Source organism: Canis lupus, chromosome 21 (genome assembly GCF_003254725.2).
Source record: "Canis lupus dingo isolate Sandy chromosome 21, ASM325472v2, whole genome shotgun sequence".
Classification (NCBI taxonomy): domain Eukaryota; kingdom Metazoa; phylum Chordata; class Mammalia; order Carnivora; family Canidae; genus Canis; species Canis lupus.
Genome location: NC_064263.1, coordinates 30,266,049 through 30,283,185, shown reverse-complemented (window position 1 = coordinate 30,283,185; position 17,137 = coordinate 30,266,049). Strand labels below are relative to the sequence as shown.

The 17,137-nt window shown below is 49.8% G+C and overlaps 3 protein-coding genes and 1 long non-coding RNA gene across 5 annotated transcripts in view; 2 read left to right on the top strand and 2 right to left on the bottom strand.

Annotated features, from left to right (window-relative positions):
• The window catches only part of DNHD1 (dynein heavy chain domain 1), a 79,750-nt gene extending 77,836 nt beyond the window's left edge, over positions 1–1,914 (bottom strand). Inside the window, 3 exon segments of the mRNA XM_025459327.3 lie at positions 94–928; positions 1,202–1,468; positions 1,763–1,914. Of these exon segments, the coding sequence (XP_025315112.3) occupies positions 94–928; positions 1,202–1,265 (899 nt within the window). The 5' untranslated portion in view covers positions 1,266–1,468; positions 1,763–1,914.
• Positions 1,915–1,927: 13 nt separating this feature from the next.
• Positions 1,928–7,395, top strand: LOC125753219 (uncharacterized). Its single transcript, XR_007404456.1, has 2 exons — positions 1,928–2,134; positions 6,714–7,395. It is a non-coding gene; the product is annotated as an uncharacterized LOC125753219 (long non-coding RNA).
• Positions 7,396–8,532: 1,137 nt separating this feature from the next.
• Positions 8,533–10,352, bottom strand: TIMM10B (translocase of inner mitochondrial membrane 10B). The gene is made up of 3 exons (XM_025459318.3): positions 10,212–10,352; positions 9,941–10,036; positions 8,533–9,799 (listed from the first exon to the last, which is right to left on the bottom strand). The coding sequence occupies exons 1-3, from the start codon at positions 10,254–10,256 to the stop codon at positions 9,623–9,625; spliced, it is 318 nt and encodes a 105-aa protein (XP_025315103.1). The 5' UTR covers positions 10,257–10,352; the 3' UTR covers positions 8,533–9,622.
• Positions 10,353–10,390: 38 nt separating this feature from the next.
• On the top strand, positions 10,391–15,302 carry ARFIP2 (ADP ribosylation factor interacting protein 2). 2 transcript variants are annotated; one of them, XM_025459316.3, is made up of 8 exons: positions 10,391–10,549; positions 11,308–11,448; positions 11,705–11,801; positions 12,565–12,683; positions 12,867–13,088; positions 13,618–13,775; positions 13,917–14,091; positions 14,532–15,302. In XM_025459316.3, the coding sequence occupies exons 2-8, from the start codon at positions 11,350–11,352 to the stop codon at positions 14,685–14,687; spliced, it is 1,026 nt and encodes a 341-aa protein (XP_025315101.1). In that variant the 5' UTR covers positions 10,391–10,549; positions 11,308–11,349; the 3' UTR covers positions 14,688–15,302. The 2 variants fall into 2 exon arrangements, with proteins under 2 accessions (XP_025315101.1, XP_035560174.1); XM_035704281.2 differs by lacking the exon at positions 12,867–13,088.
• The last annotated feature ends 1,835 nt before the right edge of the window (positions 15,303–17,137 follow it).

The window sequence follows — 17,137 nt, the reverse complement described above, 5'->3', positions numbered from 1 at the left end:
GAGCTGGTTCTGGACATCCAAGTCCTAGAAACACCCATACACTGACTTCTTTTTCTCCTCTGCTTAAAGCCCCAGTCTGGGCCCCTCACTTACTTAGTCTCTTTTCTTCCAACAGGTTCCTCCGCTGTGTTGTCAGTGCCTTGGCTTTCATACTGTACAGGGATGTCTGTTGCCAGTGCCAAGGGCAGAAGGCTTAGGCCATCTACCCACCAGGTCTCTGTCAGGGCCACCTGAGCACCAACAATACCCAGGCTGTGCTGTAGCTCAGGCAGTGTCAATGGTCGCAGCCATGTAGCCAATTCCTCCCCTACTTGCTGCCCACCCCACCGGGCCTGTACAAAAGGGCAGGCTGGGTGTGGGGGCCCATGATGGAACTTCTGCTTCTGGGGACAGCACTCAATATGAGAGGCACTTTCTAACAAAGAGGTATCTGGGGGAAAGGCCTGCTCTATGGCATCTAGCAGGTCTAGCTGGAGCTGGGATTGGACCCAGGGGGCCCAGTGGGACAACTGTTCCAGGAAGGGCAGCAAATCAAGGCGACCAACAAGTAATGCACGATATGGAGGCAGTAGACGCAACACTGCATGCAGGTAGTGCCAAGCTGCAGGACTGCCATCCTTCAGCACAGCTGAGAACAGATTTTGGAGCTCAGCTACCAGGAGCTCCAGCACTGTGGGCTGCTGTGACTGGGTCACTGCCTTTAAGAACTGCCTCTGTTTCCTCTGACCGTCCCAGGGCTGCTTTTCTTCGTCTGGAACATAGATGGAATGCTGGGATTCAAGGTCTTCAGATAATGCCTCTTCAGGAGATGAACCTCTCTTTGGCTCTGAGGCCAAGAGGAGCTGGGCATTCAACTGCTGTCGAACTGACCTTGCCCACTGCTCAGGCTCTGATTGCCAGTTCCAGGCTCCTGGCTGCTGGGTCTCACCTGCTTGGCCCAGCCCAGGAGAGGAGTAAGAGAAGGGGCCTTAGGCTCTGGACCAGGGATGGTCAGGGTTTAAGGGGTTAGGGGGAAGGAGAAAGGGGGAGGGAGTGACTTAGGACGGGAAAATGGATGGAGCTGCAGGCAGAGCCAGAACAGCAGAAGACAACTCTCCCTACAGCTTCCCCAAAGACTGGCAAGAAGCAGGCCCAGGGCAGAGGTGGCAGCCCACTTTGCGCAAGAGTTCCTTCCCGCCACCCAGGATACAATCCCTCTCACCTGGCCTAAGGGGAACAGTAGGCAATGGAAGGGAAGAGAGACTGAGGTGCTGGTGAGGTTTCATCCCAATTGCCTGTTGGAGAAATTGGTGAACCGGGACTTGGGTCCCCAGCAGAGGCTCACTCTACTCACAGCTGCCCACACAGAGACTGGCATTCATAGGAGTGATCACTTGCAGAGACAAAGTGACAAGCACCCAGAAAGGGCTCACTCAAACAACCTTGTAACAGCAGGGAACCATCACTGGGAGTGGAGCCTGGCAATGGCCTGAAGGGGAGAAACAGGTCATCACTCAGAGGCAACAAAGCCCTGTCCCATCTGCCCATGGGCTGTGGGGGGCTGTTGAGGACTACTTGGTGGAGATGAGGTTGGGGGGAGTGCCCAGAGGAAAAAGTGGCAAAGGACAAACAAAACTGGGAGGAGGAGGAGGTAGGGTAGGAGGAACGGGAGGAGGAGAGGGGGAAGGGGGGGCATGGGAGTGTGGGAGGAGAGGATCTTCTGGCGGCGGTGGCAAGGGTGGTCTCCAGGCAAAGAGAAGCGGATTGCAAGCTGTGGACTCACCCGCAGCTCCATCATCCCTTTACGGCTGTTAGAACGGTTAGACGTCCGGTCCGGTCCGGAAAGGCCCGAGCCTCTACCCACGAACAGCAGAATGCGGCTGGGACACCCGAGGAGCCGGAAAGGGGAGGGGTCGGCATCCTTGTTGGCCGGGGTCACACACAGGCGGGGCGAGGGGCTAGGGCGGAGGCAGGGAAGGGCGGCGGCGCGGCCAAACCCGCTGGCTGCCCACTCAACTTGGGCATAGGCGATCAGCCTGGCTGGGTATGAAAACGAATGACACGGTTGATTTGGGGAAGTAACAATCCTGAGGGCATCGTGGGAAGGTATAATCCATGTGCCTATCTATTCATTGAGCGCCTACACTAGCACCAGGTACCAACAAGCTAAGTCTTTGGGACCCTACCCAAACGCCATCCACATATCCACCAACCCCACCTCACTGTCCCCCTCAAGAAAACCCACAATAAGACAAAATCCTTGATCATAGGAAGCCAAAATCGGGGGTGGGAAGGTCTGAATGATGAAACAAGGAAAAGAAAGAGAAAGGGAGGAAGGGAGAAAGGGAGGGAGGGAGGTAAAGAAAAAGGGAAAAAAAATCAGTGTATGATAGGGTTTTACCTCTGTATTGCAATCCAGCCTTGTTTTTTTTTTTTTTTTTTTTTTAAGATTTTATTTACTTATTCATGAGAGACAGAGACAGGCAGAGGGAAAAGGAGGTTCCATGCAGGGAGCCCAATGTGGGACTGGAACCCAATGTGGGACTCGATCCCGGGACTCCAGGACTATGACCTGGTCTGAAGGCAGGCGCTAAGCCACTGAGCCACCCCGGGATCCCCATGCAATTCAGATTTGTATATCCATCTGCCTGGTTATTGGCTCTACTTGGATATCTGATAAATATCTCAAACTTAAAATCTTAAAATATCCAAACCAGCCTCCTAATTACCACCCCTCTCCCCAGGGCAAATGAAATCTGCTTCTTTTACTGCATCCCCCAAAATGACAAGTCTATTTTTCTAGTTACTGGGGTCAAACCTTGGAGTCATCTTAGATTTCTCTCTCCCTCTCTTCCTTCCCACTTCACCCTATATCCCATGTTGAATCCTTTAGCAAATTCTGTTGGCTTATAGCTTCAAAATCTATGTGGAATCCAACTATTTCTCATCACCTTTGCCTGTCACTGTCACTTCTCACCTGGATTATTCCATAGCCTTCTAACTGAACTCCTTCCTTCCACCCTTGCCCCTCCTATCTGCTCTTTTCAGAGCAGCCAGTGACCCTTTTCAAATATAGGCAGCTCTTGTCACTCCTCTGCTCAAAACTCACTAATGCCTTACATCTCATTCCCTCATATAAAAGCCAAAGTTGGACACATACAAGTTTTCTGTGCTTGTGTAACAAATTACCATAAACAAAGCAGCTTAAAAACAAACACCAATTTATCACAGTTCTGTAGATCGATGTCCAGCATGGCTTGTTTGGGTTCTCTGCTCAGGGTATCATAAACTTGAAATCAAGGTGTTGGCTGGGTTGAATTCTTATTAGGAGACCCTGGAGAAGAGTCCTCTTCCAAGATTATTCTTGATGGCAGGATTGGAGTCATTGCAGTTGTAGGACTAGGTCCTGGTTTCTTTCCTGGCCATCAACTGGGCACCATGTTCAGGTCCTAGAAGCCACCCACCTTCCTGGCCATATGGCACATTCATCCTCAGGCCATCAACAGTGCCTCAAAACCTTCTCAAGCTTGGAATATATTTTTTTTAGATTTGATTTATTTATTTGAAAGAGAGATCATGAGAGAGCACAAGTGGGAAGGAGAGGGAGAGGCAGGCTCTCCAGGAAGAGGGAGCCTAATATGGGACTCAATCCCAGGACACTGGGATCATGACCTGAGCTGAAGGCAGATACTTAACTGACTGAGCCACCCACCCAGGTGCCCCTCAAGCTTGGACTCTTTCTGCAACCAGCCAGAGAAATCTCTCTGCTTTTAAGTTCATGTGGTTAGGTCAGACCAACCCAGGTAATATCCCTTTCTTTGAGTGATCTGTGAATATTAAGGACAAGATACCAACCAGTAAGACTAGGAATGAAAAACTTCTAAATCATTGGCAAACGGTCAAAAGTTAAATGCAGAATCATTTCTGTCTCTTCTGATATAAAGCCGTTCTCTTCCTCCCAGACTGAGCTGGGAGGAAACTGAAAGATGTTCATTCAATAAATATTTACCAAGCACATATTATGTGCTGCCACTGTGATAAGGATACAACAGTGAGCAATTCAGCCATGAACTGTGACCTCATGAGGAACTATCAACTGTTAGAACTGCTACCTGCCACAAACATGAGGAATTATGGGATCTGGAGTCTGAGAAGTTATTTGAGGAAAGAGCATTCACACTAAGTACTCATGAAGAATGCGTTAGAAGTTAAGTAGGCAAAGTGAGGGGAAAGCACCGCAAGCCAGGAAATGGTGCGAAGGCCCTGAGAATGAATAGTACGTGACAGAAGAACTTTGGAGGCAATGTGCTTAGAGCAGAGAGGGAGGGAGCAAGTGAGGTGTGGTGCAATTCAGTACAACAAACAGTACTGAGAGTCTCGTGTTTGATAATCAATGATGAGATAAAGCTGAGGTGGGCAGGGGCCAGATCATGCAGGGTCTCAAAGATCATGTGTAAAATGTATTTTTATCTTAAGAATGGGAAGCTACTGTGAGGTTTTAAGCATCAGTTTTCTGACCCATGTTTGGAGAATAGATTGGAGAGACACAGAAGTGGATGTGAGGTAAAGTAGCAATTGCAGTGACCCTGTTGGAAGATTACAAAAATGGGGAGAAGCAGACCGAATTAAGGGGGATATTTAGAAATGTAAAATGTAAACAGATGGAATTTGGCAACTGAGTGAGGTTTCTACCTTCTGCAACTGGAAAAGTACTAGGTATTGGAGGAAAGCTGATGAGGAAAACCTTTGAGTTGGGGATGTTTTTGAGATATCTAAGTGGGAATGTCAATCAAGTTGCTCAGAGGAGAGATCTGGGAGGCATGAATAACTGAAGCTGAGTGGGGAGGACACTGTCCTAGAAAAATGTCTAACAGGCCCTAGAGAAACCTTTAGATGTAAAGGCTGGAAGCAGGTGATCCTCAAAGGAGGCTATGAAGCTGTGGTGAAAGTAGTAGAACCATGAGTGGAATCAGACACCAGTGAAAGACTGACAATGGAACTAGTCCATTTTACCAGATGCTACTGAGAAATGAAGTAAGTGAGGACTGGGAAATCATCACTGAATTCAGGGATATGAAAGTCATTTGGTGGGCCAGGGTGACCTCATCAAGAACAATTTCAATAGAATAAAGATTGATGTCAAAATAGACTGGGTGGAGGAACGGGAATGGGAAGAGCCACAGTATCCAACTGTTTTAAGAAGTTAAGCTGTAAGGTGGAAAATAATAGTACCTAGAGAGGAATAAAGGAAGTGGTTTGTTTGTTGTAACAGGGGAGTTTCTAGCATGTTTGAACGATGGTGAGAATAGAGTGAAATAGGAAAAAGTCAGAGATTCCCAAAGAAGGACTAGAATTCAGAGCAGGAATAGGCATTGGCATGTTTGCCCTGCTTAGATGGAGGGAATGAGAGAAAGATGCAGATACAGGTGGGTGACCAAGTTTTGTTGTGAGATTTTGTGGTAGCTCCCAACTGTCAGCTTTTTTTTTTTTTTTTTTTTTTTAACCTATGAATTAAAAAATAAAGTTACCTGCACAAAATTGAAGAGAATAGTTAGGGTAATAACAGGCTTAAGAATATTGATTCAAAAAAGTCATTGCAGGGAGCATCGGAGACTGGAAAAATCTAGTGGGATTATAGGGGTTGAGACTCCATTTGATGCTGGTAACCACAAATTCAGTGATATAAATCTGCTCTGTAGTGATTTCCTTCAGCTTTTAGCTGTCCAAATGCAGGCAGACAAATACCTCATTTTATCTGAGTCCAACAAAGAGATGACAAAAAACAGGAGTAGCCTGTTCCAAGAGAATGACTGGAATTTAAGCTGGATAGGAATCTAAAGACAGAGGTGTTAATGGAATGAAGGTAGAATCAATGGTTTGAATGCTCCAGCAAAACCAAAGAATAATAGTAAAGGAATAAATCAATAAACAAAGTGGAAGGAATAGTCAGTAAATAGTGTATTAAAGATGGAGCAGTTTGGGGGAAATGACAATGGCTAGGACATAGCTAAGGGAGTGGGTGGATAAGACAGAGTGGAAATTATTGAAGAATGAGAAAAGGGACTGAGAAACCAAAATACTGAATGGACTATCCAGTAACATTAAAGTACCAAGGGGTTGATAGGAAAACCAAGGGCTAGCCATTTCGAGGAAAGTAGGAGAGCAGTGGTTCCTAAGGACCAGTAATGAGGAAGGGTAGTATAGTTCAATAGGCCCAAAGGAATCTGATTTTGCAAAGGAATAGGCAGTTAAGTTCTGAAGTCACAATGGCAAGAACATCAACTCTGTCTCCAAAATGATGTGATAAGGGATAAAGCTTTGTTAACATTCTTGTGTCGTGGGCAACCCAGGTGGCTCAGCAGTTTAGCGCTGCCTTCAGCCCAGGGCCTGATCCTGGAGACCCGAGATCAAGTCCCATGTCGGGCTCCCTGCATGGAGTCTGTTTCTCCCTCTGCCTGTGTCTCTGCCTCTCCCTCTCTGTATCTCTCATAATAAATAAATAAAATCTTAAAAAAAAAAAAAATTCTTGTGTCATGCTTGAAACATCACACTGCTTTCATTACGCCAATGGACGTCACTTTATGATGAGACCTGAGGAAGATGTCAGTGACTACAGGAGATAGGTAGCAACAGTAGAGTTCTTCTACGTACTGAACGTATTTATAAACAGAGAGGGAAGAAGAGGTTAAAAACTTAAGGGATTAATTGATGGATACTTGTTTTTTCATCCCTAGGGACAGGCTGGGTGCACATGAGCAAACAAATATAAATTCTGGAAATTCAAAGAACATAGCCTCTAGAGTCAAGACAGATCTTTCTCAGCCCTGCTCCAGCAAGTAGTAATTATGTGACATGGAAACAGATGATTCGCAATGGAAATTTACTGCAAGGATACACGCAAATGTCCACGGAAGAGTCCTCCCACCAGCAGCACAGTATTCAAGGTCTCCATTCCTGTCTTGGAACTGGTTAAGTTCACAAGCTGCTTTAGCTGAAGTTTTACGTTCCAAGGAGAAAATTTTAATGAGTAGACACAAACCCATTCAGTAGGGAATTTCCTGGTCAGCAGCTTGTACATTCCTAGCAACCATCTGTTGAAGATATAGGAACTAAAGAGATGAAAAGCCATTTGGAGCAACTTTTCTCAAGAGGTAACTACGTAAACATGGGGCTCTGATACATTCTGGATTCTTGCTTCCTCATCCATTAAGTGGGGAATAATATCTCTTACTTGTAGTTTTGCTATAGATTAAAATAGGGATGCCTGGGTGACTCAGTGGTTGAGCATTTGCCTTCAGCTCAGGGTGTGACCCCAGGGTCCTGGGATCGAGTCCTGCAGCAGCCTAGGGAGCCTGCTTCTCTTCTGTCTCTACATCTCTCATGAATAAATAAAATCTAAAAAAAAAAAAAAAAAAAGGCTGAGATAAAGCAGGACATATACCAGCACTGGAACCCATACAAATCAGATGGCTCAATGGTATTTTGAGAGGCAGCCTGGTGTAATAAAAAGTACATGGATTTTATTTTTTAAAAAAGATTATTTATTTATTTATTTACTTATTTATTTATTTATTTATTCATGAGAGACAAAGAGAGAGAGAGGCAGAGACACAGGCAGAGGGAGAAGCAGGCTCCACGCAGGGAGCCTGACACAGGACTCGATCCTCAGTCTCCAGGATCACGCCCTGGACTGAAGGTGGCACTAAACCACTGAGCCCCTGGGGCTGCCCAGAAGTGCATGGATTTTAAAGCCAGATCTGTATCTGTATCTTAAAAAGATATTAATATCTTAATATTAAGATACAGATTAATATCTTAATCTGTATCTTAATAAAGTCTGCTACTAGAGAATTTCAACTTCCTGATCCACATAGGGGAAAAAATGTCTGCTTTGTGGGTAGTTGTAAGGAGTTTTATGGGAGCCAATGTCTAAGAGCTTCCATTTCCTCCGTAAAAAATGAAACATGGTCCCCTGATGGAGGATAGCTGAACGTGAAATGGGGGATAAGAGCAGTGAAGGTGTAAACTAACTGCCTTGGTGATTAGGAGACAAAAATATACCAGGAAGCCACAAAGGGTTGCTTGTTGGTTGACGCTGGAGACCTTGAATGGTTAGTGCCACTCATTACACAGCTGTGTTTTTGTCTAGCAGTCTGAACAGAAGAACAGTAAAGGTAAAACAGCTGGAATGATACAAAAAGGACACAAGGGAGGCAAGAAAATGCGGTGATGGGGTGATAGGCCATTTAGAATGGTGGCACAAGTAAATTTTATGAGGGCAATAAATGAGAGAAAGATAGAGAGGCTCAGCATGGAAATAACAAAACCGGGACAATGAAAACAATGATGGGTAGAGGACAGAAGAGCTGGAATTAGATTATAGACTTGGAGGTAACGATAAAGAGGTCCCAAGGATTTGTTTTATCTTTTTCCCCATAACCATCATCATCTATTTCTCCCCTGAGCTTTTGTTCCTTGGGTCTGGCTATATTGTAGAATATGGTCCTCCAAGTTCCCCCTTTCTGACTGCTCCTGAAGACAAGCACACAGACCTTCTTTGTGTAAAAGCTTTACTGCTCATCCTGGGGAAGACAGAAAATAATAAGAAAATAACAACTTGGGAAAATGGCTGAAGTTCCAGAACACCCCGAAATCTTACAGGTTTCATTTCAGTTACGGGGCTACTGACTTTCCAGAAGGCACTGCATACAAAAACCCTGTGATTTCTTGATCTGTTATTCTTAGGTATCTCCTCCTTCCCCTAAATTTAGGAGAATTCTTTAGAGCCCATGAAAAGAGTTATAAATGAATGCACACCCAGCTCACAAATAAACCATTAAGTCAGATTTAAGTGAAGGACAACAAGAAGAGCTCTTATTTTCTCTGCCATCTGGGCAGGAACCAACTTCCTATTGCTATTACTAACATTAAAATCGTACCACAGGGGTGCCTGGGTGCAGTTGGTTAAGTGTCTGTCTTTGGCTCAAGTCATAATCCCAGGGCCCTGGGATCAAGCCCCGCATCTGGCTCCCTGCTAGGCCCGGAGTCTGCTTCTCTCTCTGCCCCTCCCCCTGCTCATTCTCTCTCTCTCTCTCTCACATAAATAAATAAACAAAATCTTTAAAAAAAAGAAAGAATTAAGTAAGATGCACCTGGGTGGCTCAGCCATTGAGCGTCTGCTTTTGGCTCAGGGTAGGATCCTGGGGTTCTGGGATCAAGTCCGGCATCGGGCTCCCCACAGGGAGCCTCTGCTTCTCCCTCTGCCTATGTCTCTGCCGCTCTCTGTGTGTCTCGTGAATAAATAAACTCTTTACAAAAGAAAAAATTGTACCCACAGGCCTTGTTTTAACCAGGTGCCAGGAAATGTTGAGGTTTTCCTTCTACACATAGAAGCCAATTTCTCCACTGCCAGGGCTGAAGCCAACAGATATGCGCTGACAGGATAAAGGATGGGGCCAATAAAGCGGGCAAAGCTTCCGTGCCCAGAACATAAATCAAACAGTGCAAAAGTGGGTTTATTGGCTCCAAGAAAAGGAGCAATACTACCCAGCTGTCAGACAACCCCTCACTCTATATATGGGCTGCATCCAGCCCAAGGTCCACTGGCTCCTTCAGTTTGAGGGTCCATCCAGCGCCTCCCTTCCTAGCTGCCTGATGGTGAGGTTCCGGGCTGTTCTGCAGCAACACCTGGCCCAGCTGAGGCAGCCTCGTAGTCTGCGATGCGGCGCTGTACCAGAGCCGGCATGAGCTGCACGTAAGCGGCCATGAGGCGGTGGTTGGAATGGATCAGCTTCCCAGCACAGCTGTGCAGACAGGCCTCCTGGAAGGAAGACAGGGTGAAGCATTGGTGTCCACTGGTGTCCGTCCCATCCCTGGCCCAGGGGCAAGGGTCATGGAAAGGCCCGGGCCAGAGGTAGGGGCGGTGGAGGTTGGGGACAGTCTACGGCGAACCCCACCTAACCTCTTCAGCGTCCAGAGCTCGGTGGTGCAAGCTGGGCACGCAGCGCTGGAAGCAGAGTTCCGTCATCCGATTGTAGACCAACAGGAAGTCCCGCAACTAGGAGAGAAGGGGACAAAGAGCCCAGCGATAAGGGGGCACCTCGAGGCCGCGCCCTCGAGGTTTCCCAGGACGGCGCGCCAGAGCGCGACGTTCCCAACCCTCCGCCCTCCAGCCAAACGGACGAAGATGCCAGCTGAACTGATGGCCCCGTCGCGACTTAGCACCCACTCACGTTCCTCAGCTGCTGCTGCTGCTGCTGCTGCTGCTGCGGCTCCATCGCGCCACCGGCGCACGCACGTCACTTCCGCACAGCCTCTTGGTAACGCCCCGGAAGTGACCTCTCCTGGCTCCCCGGGGACTGAGGGGTTGCCTCAAGGATCGCCCCGCCCCTGGCTTTAACGTCATCTCCGCCCTTATAGTCTGCGACGTGGCCGGCTTCTTCTGCCCGGGAGGGGACGTCACTTCCGCCGAGTCCCTGACCTGCTGCTAGGATCGCGACGGGAACTGGAGCCCGAGGTCCCCGCGCGGCCCGGGCCTGGCGCCCTGAGGGGAAGAGCGGCCCGGCCCGAGGTGAGAAGGACATACTTGGGCAAGGGGAAGTTGAATGCACGAGCCTGCCCCGAGGGAAAGATGCTACAGAGCCCTGGGGAAGGATGAGGACACACCTGATGCCCAGGTGTGGGGTGGGGGGGGGGCGGGGACTAACACACCTGGGGGACATAACTGACTTTGGAAGGGATCACTATGTGCTGGGAAAATGTGGCTTTTCCCAGAGGCCAAGAACGGACACCAACTGATTCAACTAGGGCCTGCAGGGGGAGGGCTGCAGGAGGAGGGGGTGCATGGGATGGAGGAGGGAGAGACCACCTGAAGGAAAGGGGAAGCAACCCTAAGGGAGTGTGAGAGGCCAAGCAATGGAGAACATACCAGAGCGGGAGGAGTAGGCTCCTGAGCCCTGGAAAGGGGTTAATCTGATGGGAGGAAACAGCTGCATGGGGGTAAGTTCCAAAACAGCACAGACTTTCTCTCCCTTGGCCACTGCTGTGACCTCAAATAGTAGTCTGTTGAATGGTTGAACGCATGAGTGATCACCTGAGTCCTGGTGGGGTTGGGGGTCCGTGAGAAGATACTGGGGACCTGGGTGTGCATGTGGAAAGATACACACCCTGGAGGGGAGAAATACATATCTACGAGAAGAAAGGAGTGGTGGCCGAACCCCAGGATACTCAAGTCTTGGGACAACCTCTAAAATCTCTGAAATGGTGGGGGAGACTTTTCTTTCGGGAGTACTGGCTAGTTTCCAGAACTGTCTGTGTTGGGCTTTGCAGGGCGCTGGGGTGGAGACTTTGACTCCAATCCCTTCCCTAGCCATGACGGACGGGATCCTAGGGAAGGCAGCCACAATGGAGATCCCCATCCACGGGAACGGTGAAGCCGGGCAGCTTCCTGAGGATGATGGGCTGGAGCAGGTGCTTCTGTTTGATTCTTCTCCATATTGTTTCAATTTAGGAGTCCAAAATCATAAGCCCTGGGCTCTCACCCCATTCCAGGAGTTTTCCCCTAACTTATCTAACTCCCTCCAATCTTTACATATCTTCATTCTGATTCTATGCAGACTTCCCTTGTGTGCTCTCTCTGTGATGCTTCAATCCAAGCTTGTTCTCACCCCCCAAATGCTTCAGCTGCCCCAATGTTCCTGAAGCCCCCCTCTTCTCTGGCCTATAGGACCTCCAGCAGGTGATGGTGTCAGGACCCAACCTCAATGAAACCAGCATTGTGTCTGGTGGCTATGGGGGCTCTGGTGATGGACTCATCCCCACAGGTATGAATGATCAGAACAGGACAGGAAGCTTGAATGGACAGAGGGAGTGGAATGGTTCTGGGGAGTATAGGATATGCCTAAGATAGCTTGAACTATGTCTGGAGATTTTGGGAACTCTTGCTAGTACAAGCCCAATGGACTCTACTCAGCCCAAGGCTAGAGCCTAGGGCTGTCCAACTGCTCCCGCTTGCCATTTAGCCCTGAGATGTGTCCATTTGTCCTTTCTTTGCTGCCACCACCTGAATCACATTACGAACTGTTTTGCAGAAGTTCTCCTGCTTTGGAGCTTGAGACTTATTTGGAACTCTGAAGCTTCTCAAAGTTTTGCTTCAGATTCTCAAGTTTAGAGAAGCAAATAGCCCTGAATTTCACACTGACTAGGATTCCACATGAGAACGTCAATGAGATTTCCTATTGTCAGGAACCCACCATCCTTGACCTGCCACCCAATACTCAGCATATTTTCTTCTGTTTTCTCTGCCCCTGTACATCAGCAACTCCCTCCCTCCCCCCACTCCAGCCCCCATCACCATCTCAGGAGGAGGCCAGATATATATTGGGATTTGGGTTTCAGGGCACAAGGTATGAGTTCTTCCTAGTGAGTAGGAGAATTTCTAGTTTCTGCTACTTCAGAGAAGTCATTTTCATGGTGGGAAGTCGGTGGAAAGTCATTTCATAGTGGGGTCGGTGGGAAGTATGGGTGGAGCCACAGAGATGTCTGGTTATATCAGAGAGGCTGGTGTCAAAGAACTTGGTTCTTTAGGGTCTGGCCGCCATCCATCTCACAGTACCACTCCTGCTGGCCCGGGAGATGAGGTGGCTCGGGGCATCGCTGGAGAAAAGTTTGACATCGTCAAGAAATGGGGCATCAACACATATAAGGTGGGATTTAAGCACCTTTCCCTTTCCCCTTCCCCAGACTTCCCCTGGGTACCTTTTCCCCATCTTCCAGATTCCACTCTCCCATCCTTGTCTGAGACGAGGAGCCTTGGGATGCTAGGGTAGATACCTGTTGGGGGGGCAGGGTGCTAGGGTCTCTGACCTATTCCCCCACTTCCCAATCAGTGCACAAAGCAGCTGTTATCAGAGCGATTTGGCCGAGGCTCCCGGACTGTGGACCTGGAGCTAGAGCTGCAGATTGAGTTGCTGCGTGAGACGAAGCGCAAGTATGAGAGTGTCCTGCAGCTGGGCCGGGCACTGACAGCCCACCTCTACAGCCTGCTGCAGACCCAGCATGCACTAGGTGACGCCTTTGCTGACCTCAGCCAGAAGTCCCCAGAGCTTCAGGTGCCTTGGTCAGGCCAAAGAGGGTGGGGGGACTGGGCCCGGGCCCTCCCAGGCAGTCAGCCCTCAGCCTCCCTCCCTCCCTCCTGCAGCCCAGAGGGAGAACCCCTCCAGGGTAGGCCCAGCCCTACCCCCAGCAGCACTCACCTGTGGAGGCAGCCTAAGGGTTTGTACAGAGGTTCAGAAGTTGGAGGGGTGGGGGAGGCGGCACACTAGATGCCTCACAAGTAACCCTTCTCTGCATCGGTGCTCGGCCTAATCAGAGCCCCCCTCCCCGCCCCTTGCCTGCTGCACTAGCTTTCCCTGTTCTCGTCCTGTGAACTTATCTGAGAACCCACTCCCATACTCCTACCCCAGCCATCCCCGGGGTGGCCCCAATAACTTTCTGGCTAAGAGAGCCTTGCTGGAGCAGTCCTTGGTTGTTCCAGTTTTGATGGCTCTTTCCTTCTGGGGGAGGAGGGGAATGAGGGCCCTATAGCTTTAGTTAGGTAGGAATTGTTGCTCAAGGCCTATCCTCCCCTTCTGCCCTCAGGAGGAATTTGGCTACAATGCAGAGACACAGAAGCTGCTGTGCAAGAATGGAGAGACACTGCTAGGGGCTGTGAACTTCTTTGTCTCTAGCATCAACACTTTGGTCACCAAGACCATGGAAGACACTCTCATGACTGTCAAACAGTATGAGGCTGCCAGGTGTGGGCACCAGCAGGGCCCAGGGTTTTGGGAGTTGGCTGGCATGGGTGGAAGTTTGAGGTCATAAAAATTGTGGAAGGAAAGGAGAGTATGTGTGGAGGACACAGGGGTGGAGACCAGCCTGTATCACCCCTTCCCCAGGCTGGAATATGATGCCTATCGAACAGACTTAGAGGAGCTGAGCCTAGGCCCCCGGGATGCAGGGACGCGTGGTCGACTCGAGAGTGCCCAGGCCACTTTCCAGGCCCATCGGGACAAATATGAGAAGCTGCGGGGAGATGTGGCCATCAAGCTCAAGTTCCTGGAAGAAAACAAGGTGCCAACCCCACCCCTTTGACCCTAGCCCGCCTTCCCATTTGTAACACTGACCTACCCCTAAGACCCTCCCCATCACTGGATGGGGAAATGCAGCCTGGCTTACGGGTGGGATCTTCCCCCAACCCCTTTAATTCCTGGACCTTTCTAGTTACCCACCCTCTAGTCCCTGGCCCTTTTCTGTTGGAGGATTTGACTGCTGGTCCCAGGAACATAACTGGGGAAAAATCGTCCCTTGAGCTGAGGTACCAGAACCCCAGGCCTGGGCAAATCAAATCAGGTTTCTCCCATCAGATTTACCCTTATCCTTTGACTCCCTTAGTGGAGGTCAGCCCCCACCCTTAAAGCACCATCAGAGCAGAGTCCATTTACCCCTGGTCTGGGCTCAGGCTCAAGAAGGGCATCTGAGTTCAGTCTCAGCTGACCCTGCTGGACCCCCAGATCAAGGTGATGCACAAGCAGCTGCTGCTCTTCCACAATGCCGTGTCAGCCTACTTTGCTGGGAATCAGAAACAACTGGAGCAGACCCTGCAGCAGTTCAACATCAAGCTGCGGCCTCCAGGAGCTGAGAAGCCCTCCTGGCTAGAGGAGCAGTGAGCTGCTTCTAACCAACCCTGGCTATCAAGAAGGACATTGGGAGAGGCAGTCCCAGGGTGGGGGAGATTGGACATGGGACCTCCCTTGCCACCTGCCCTCTGGCTTGGGTTCCGTTTCCCTGGCTGGGGCCTGACACCCAGTTTTGCCCACACTGCTGTGGGTAGGGAGGGGGCTTGCAGGGCCAGCAGCTGTTGCCCTGTCCTTTATCTTCCTGGCCTCTGGGCTTCATTCCCAGATCTTTTCCTTCCACTCCACAGCCAAAGGCTATGACAAAACCACTCCTTGGCCAATGGCATCACTCCTCAGGCCTGTCCCCAGCTCCTGGGGTGTGCCCCCTGACCAATGGCAGAGCCTCAAAGGCCCTGTCAGCCAATGGCAGCTCTTCTCGGGCTCCCCTGGGCCAATGACGTTGCCTCCAGTACCCTTTGTCCCTCCTCTATGCGTCCCCATTGCAGAGAAGGGGGGACTGGGACCAAAGGGGTGGGGAGAATGGGGAGCCCCATTTCTGGCCCTGCATCTGAATGGGCTTCCCCTCTCCTACCCACCCAGTTTAATTGTGCTTAGAGCCCTGGAAGATTGGGACCTAGCACTAGGAATAAACCTTTCATAAAAGCAGGCCCAGTGAGGTCAATTTGTGGGGGGCTCTAGGAGGGTGGGCTGGGTGGAGAAATGCTCAGTCTAATCATACACCCAAATCCTATCAAGCCAGAAAAGCAGAGGCCAGATAACCAAAGTTACAGGTTTCAGGAGCAGTCTGAGAGCCTGCTCCTCCCCCAGCCCCAGCTGGAGCCAAAGCTTATTTGCTCTTTAGGCCAGCACCGAGATAGCTATGATCTTAAGAGCCCAGGACCTGGAGGGGGTTGGGCCCCCTGACCTTCATCATCCATTCATTCATACAGCAAATATTTACTGAGTGCTTTTATTTGCCAGGCACTGCTCTAGACCCTGGGGATACATCCGTGAATAAAACACAGTCCCTTCCCACATTGCTTATGGCCTAGTGGGGGATAGAGACAAGTAACCAGGCAACTACAATGCAGTGATGAGTACTAGGATACAGAAGTTCAGGGAGCTATGGGAATCCAGAGGAGGGGCATCTAGCCCAGACTGGAGTGGAGATGGGCTATCACCCTGAAAACCAAGACAGGAATGGCAAGTAGACACAGGCAGGCAAAGAATAGGGAGAAGAGCTAGCTAGGCAGAGAGGCCAGCATTTGTGAAAGCCCTGAGAGGACTTGTGAGGAATTCAGTTTGGAATGAAAAGTGGAAGGGGAGTGGCTTAGAGAAGGACTACAGAGCTGAGGCAGCCCTGGGTCACACTGGGCTGTTCAGGCTTATGATGAAGGACTTCTGCCCTTAGGAGAAAGGGAGCTGTAAAGCTTTTTCAAGCATGAGTTTGGTAGCGTGGGAGAAATCTGAAGTTGAGGAAAGTCATCCTCAGGCTTGAAATAGTGTTACACAGACCTGAGCTCCCTCACATTGGCCAGTAGTCTGATAAGTAACCCTGGCCCCAAACCCCAAAGCGAGCTTATTCACAAGCATTGGAGCACCTGTACTGGGTCCCAGAGCTCCTCAGGTGCATGAGAGCTTGAGGGTACACCTAGATGTTGAGCCCATATCAACCTTGTTTGAGGCAAGAAAGCTCCCTAACAGCACTTTGGTTCAGTCCACACCCAGGTACCGTCACTTCTGTGCTCCCTGGCAGAGGAGAGTTCCAGAATTTTTCAAAATTCTCTGCTACCTCTCTGGAGGACTGGAGGAAGAGGACAACCCAGCCAGCAGGTTCTCCTAGCACTGAGATCCCTGCAGCCTGATTTTGCTCTTTGTCACAGATACTGCAGCTCCCAGGCAGGCTTTCTGGGTTTCGGTCAGCCTGCAGCCGTCTGACTGGAGCTTGATTATTAGATTGGGTGGTTCACATACAGATAGATTCCCCCCACCCAGGGGACTTTCAACCAGAAAGGTACTGAATCTCCAGGTGACTGGAGGCAGGCTCTGAAGCAGAGCTCAAACCTTGGTTACACCACTTCCTAGCCGAGTTAGCTGATCAGGGCTCATGTCTGGGAAGCCAGGGGCCCTCAGTGCTTCCCCTGTAAAACAGCTAATAAAAGAAGATACCTATTAAGATCATGAGTATTAAAGGAGACAATATATGTAAAGTGATTCGTTATGTTTCTGGCACATAATAAGCACTCAGTCCCCGTTAACTGTTATTATAATTTTCCACTGGGGCTGCTTTTCCACAATGTGATGATCCTGAATTGCTCTGGTTTTGGGAGTGTGGAAGGGAATTGCTGGAGGGTCCGAGCCATAATCTCCTCGCGAGGGGGCTCCTGAGGGAGAGTCGGGCGCACAGAGCCCAATCAAGTCCTCCCCCCTTCGCCCCGCCCGCCCCCTCTAGCGCTCGGGTACTGCCCTTCCACCTGGGGGGCCCGCTGGCCGCGAGGGCC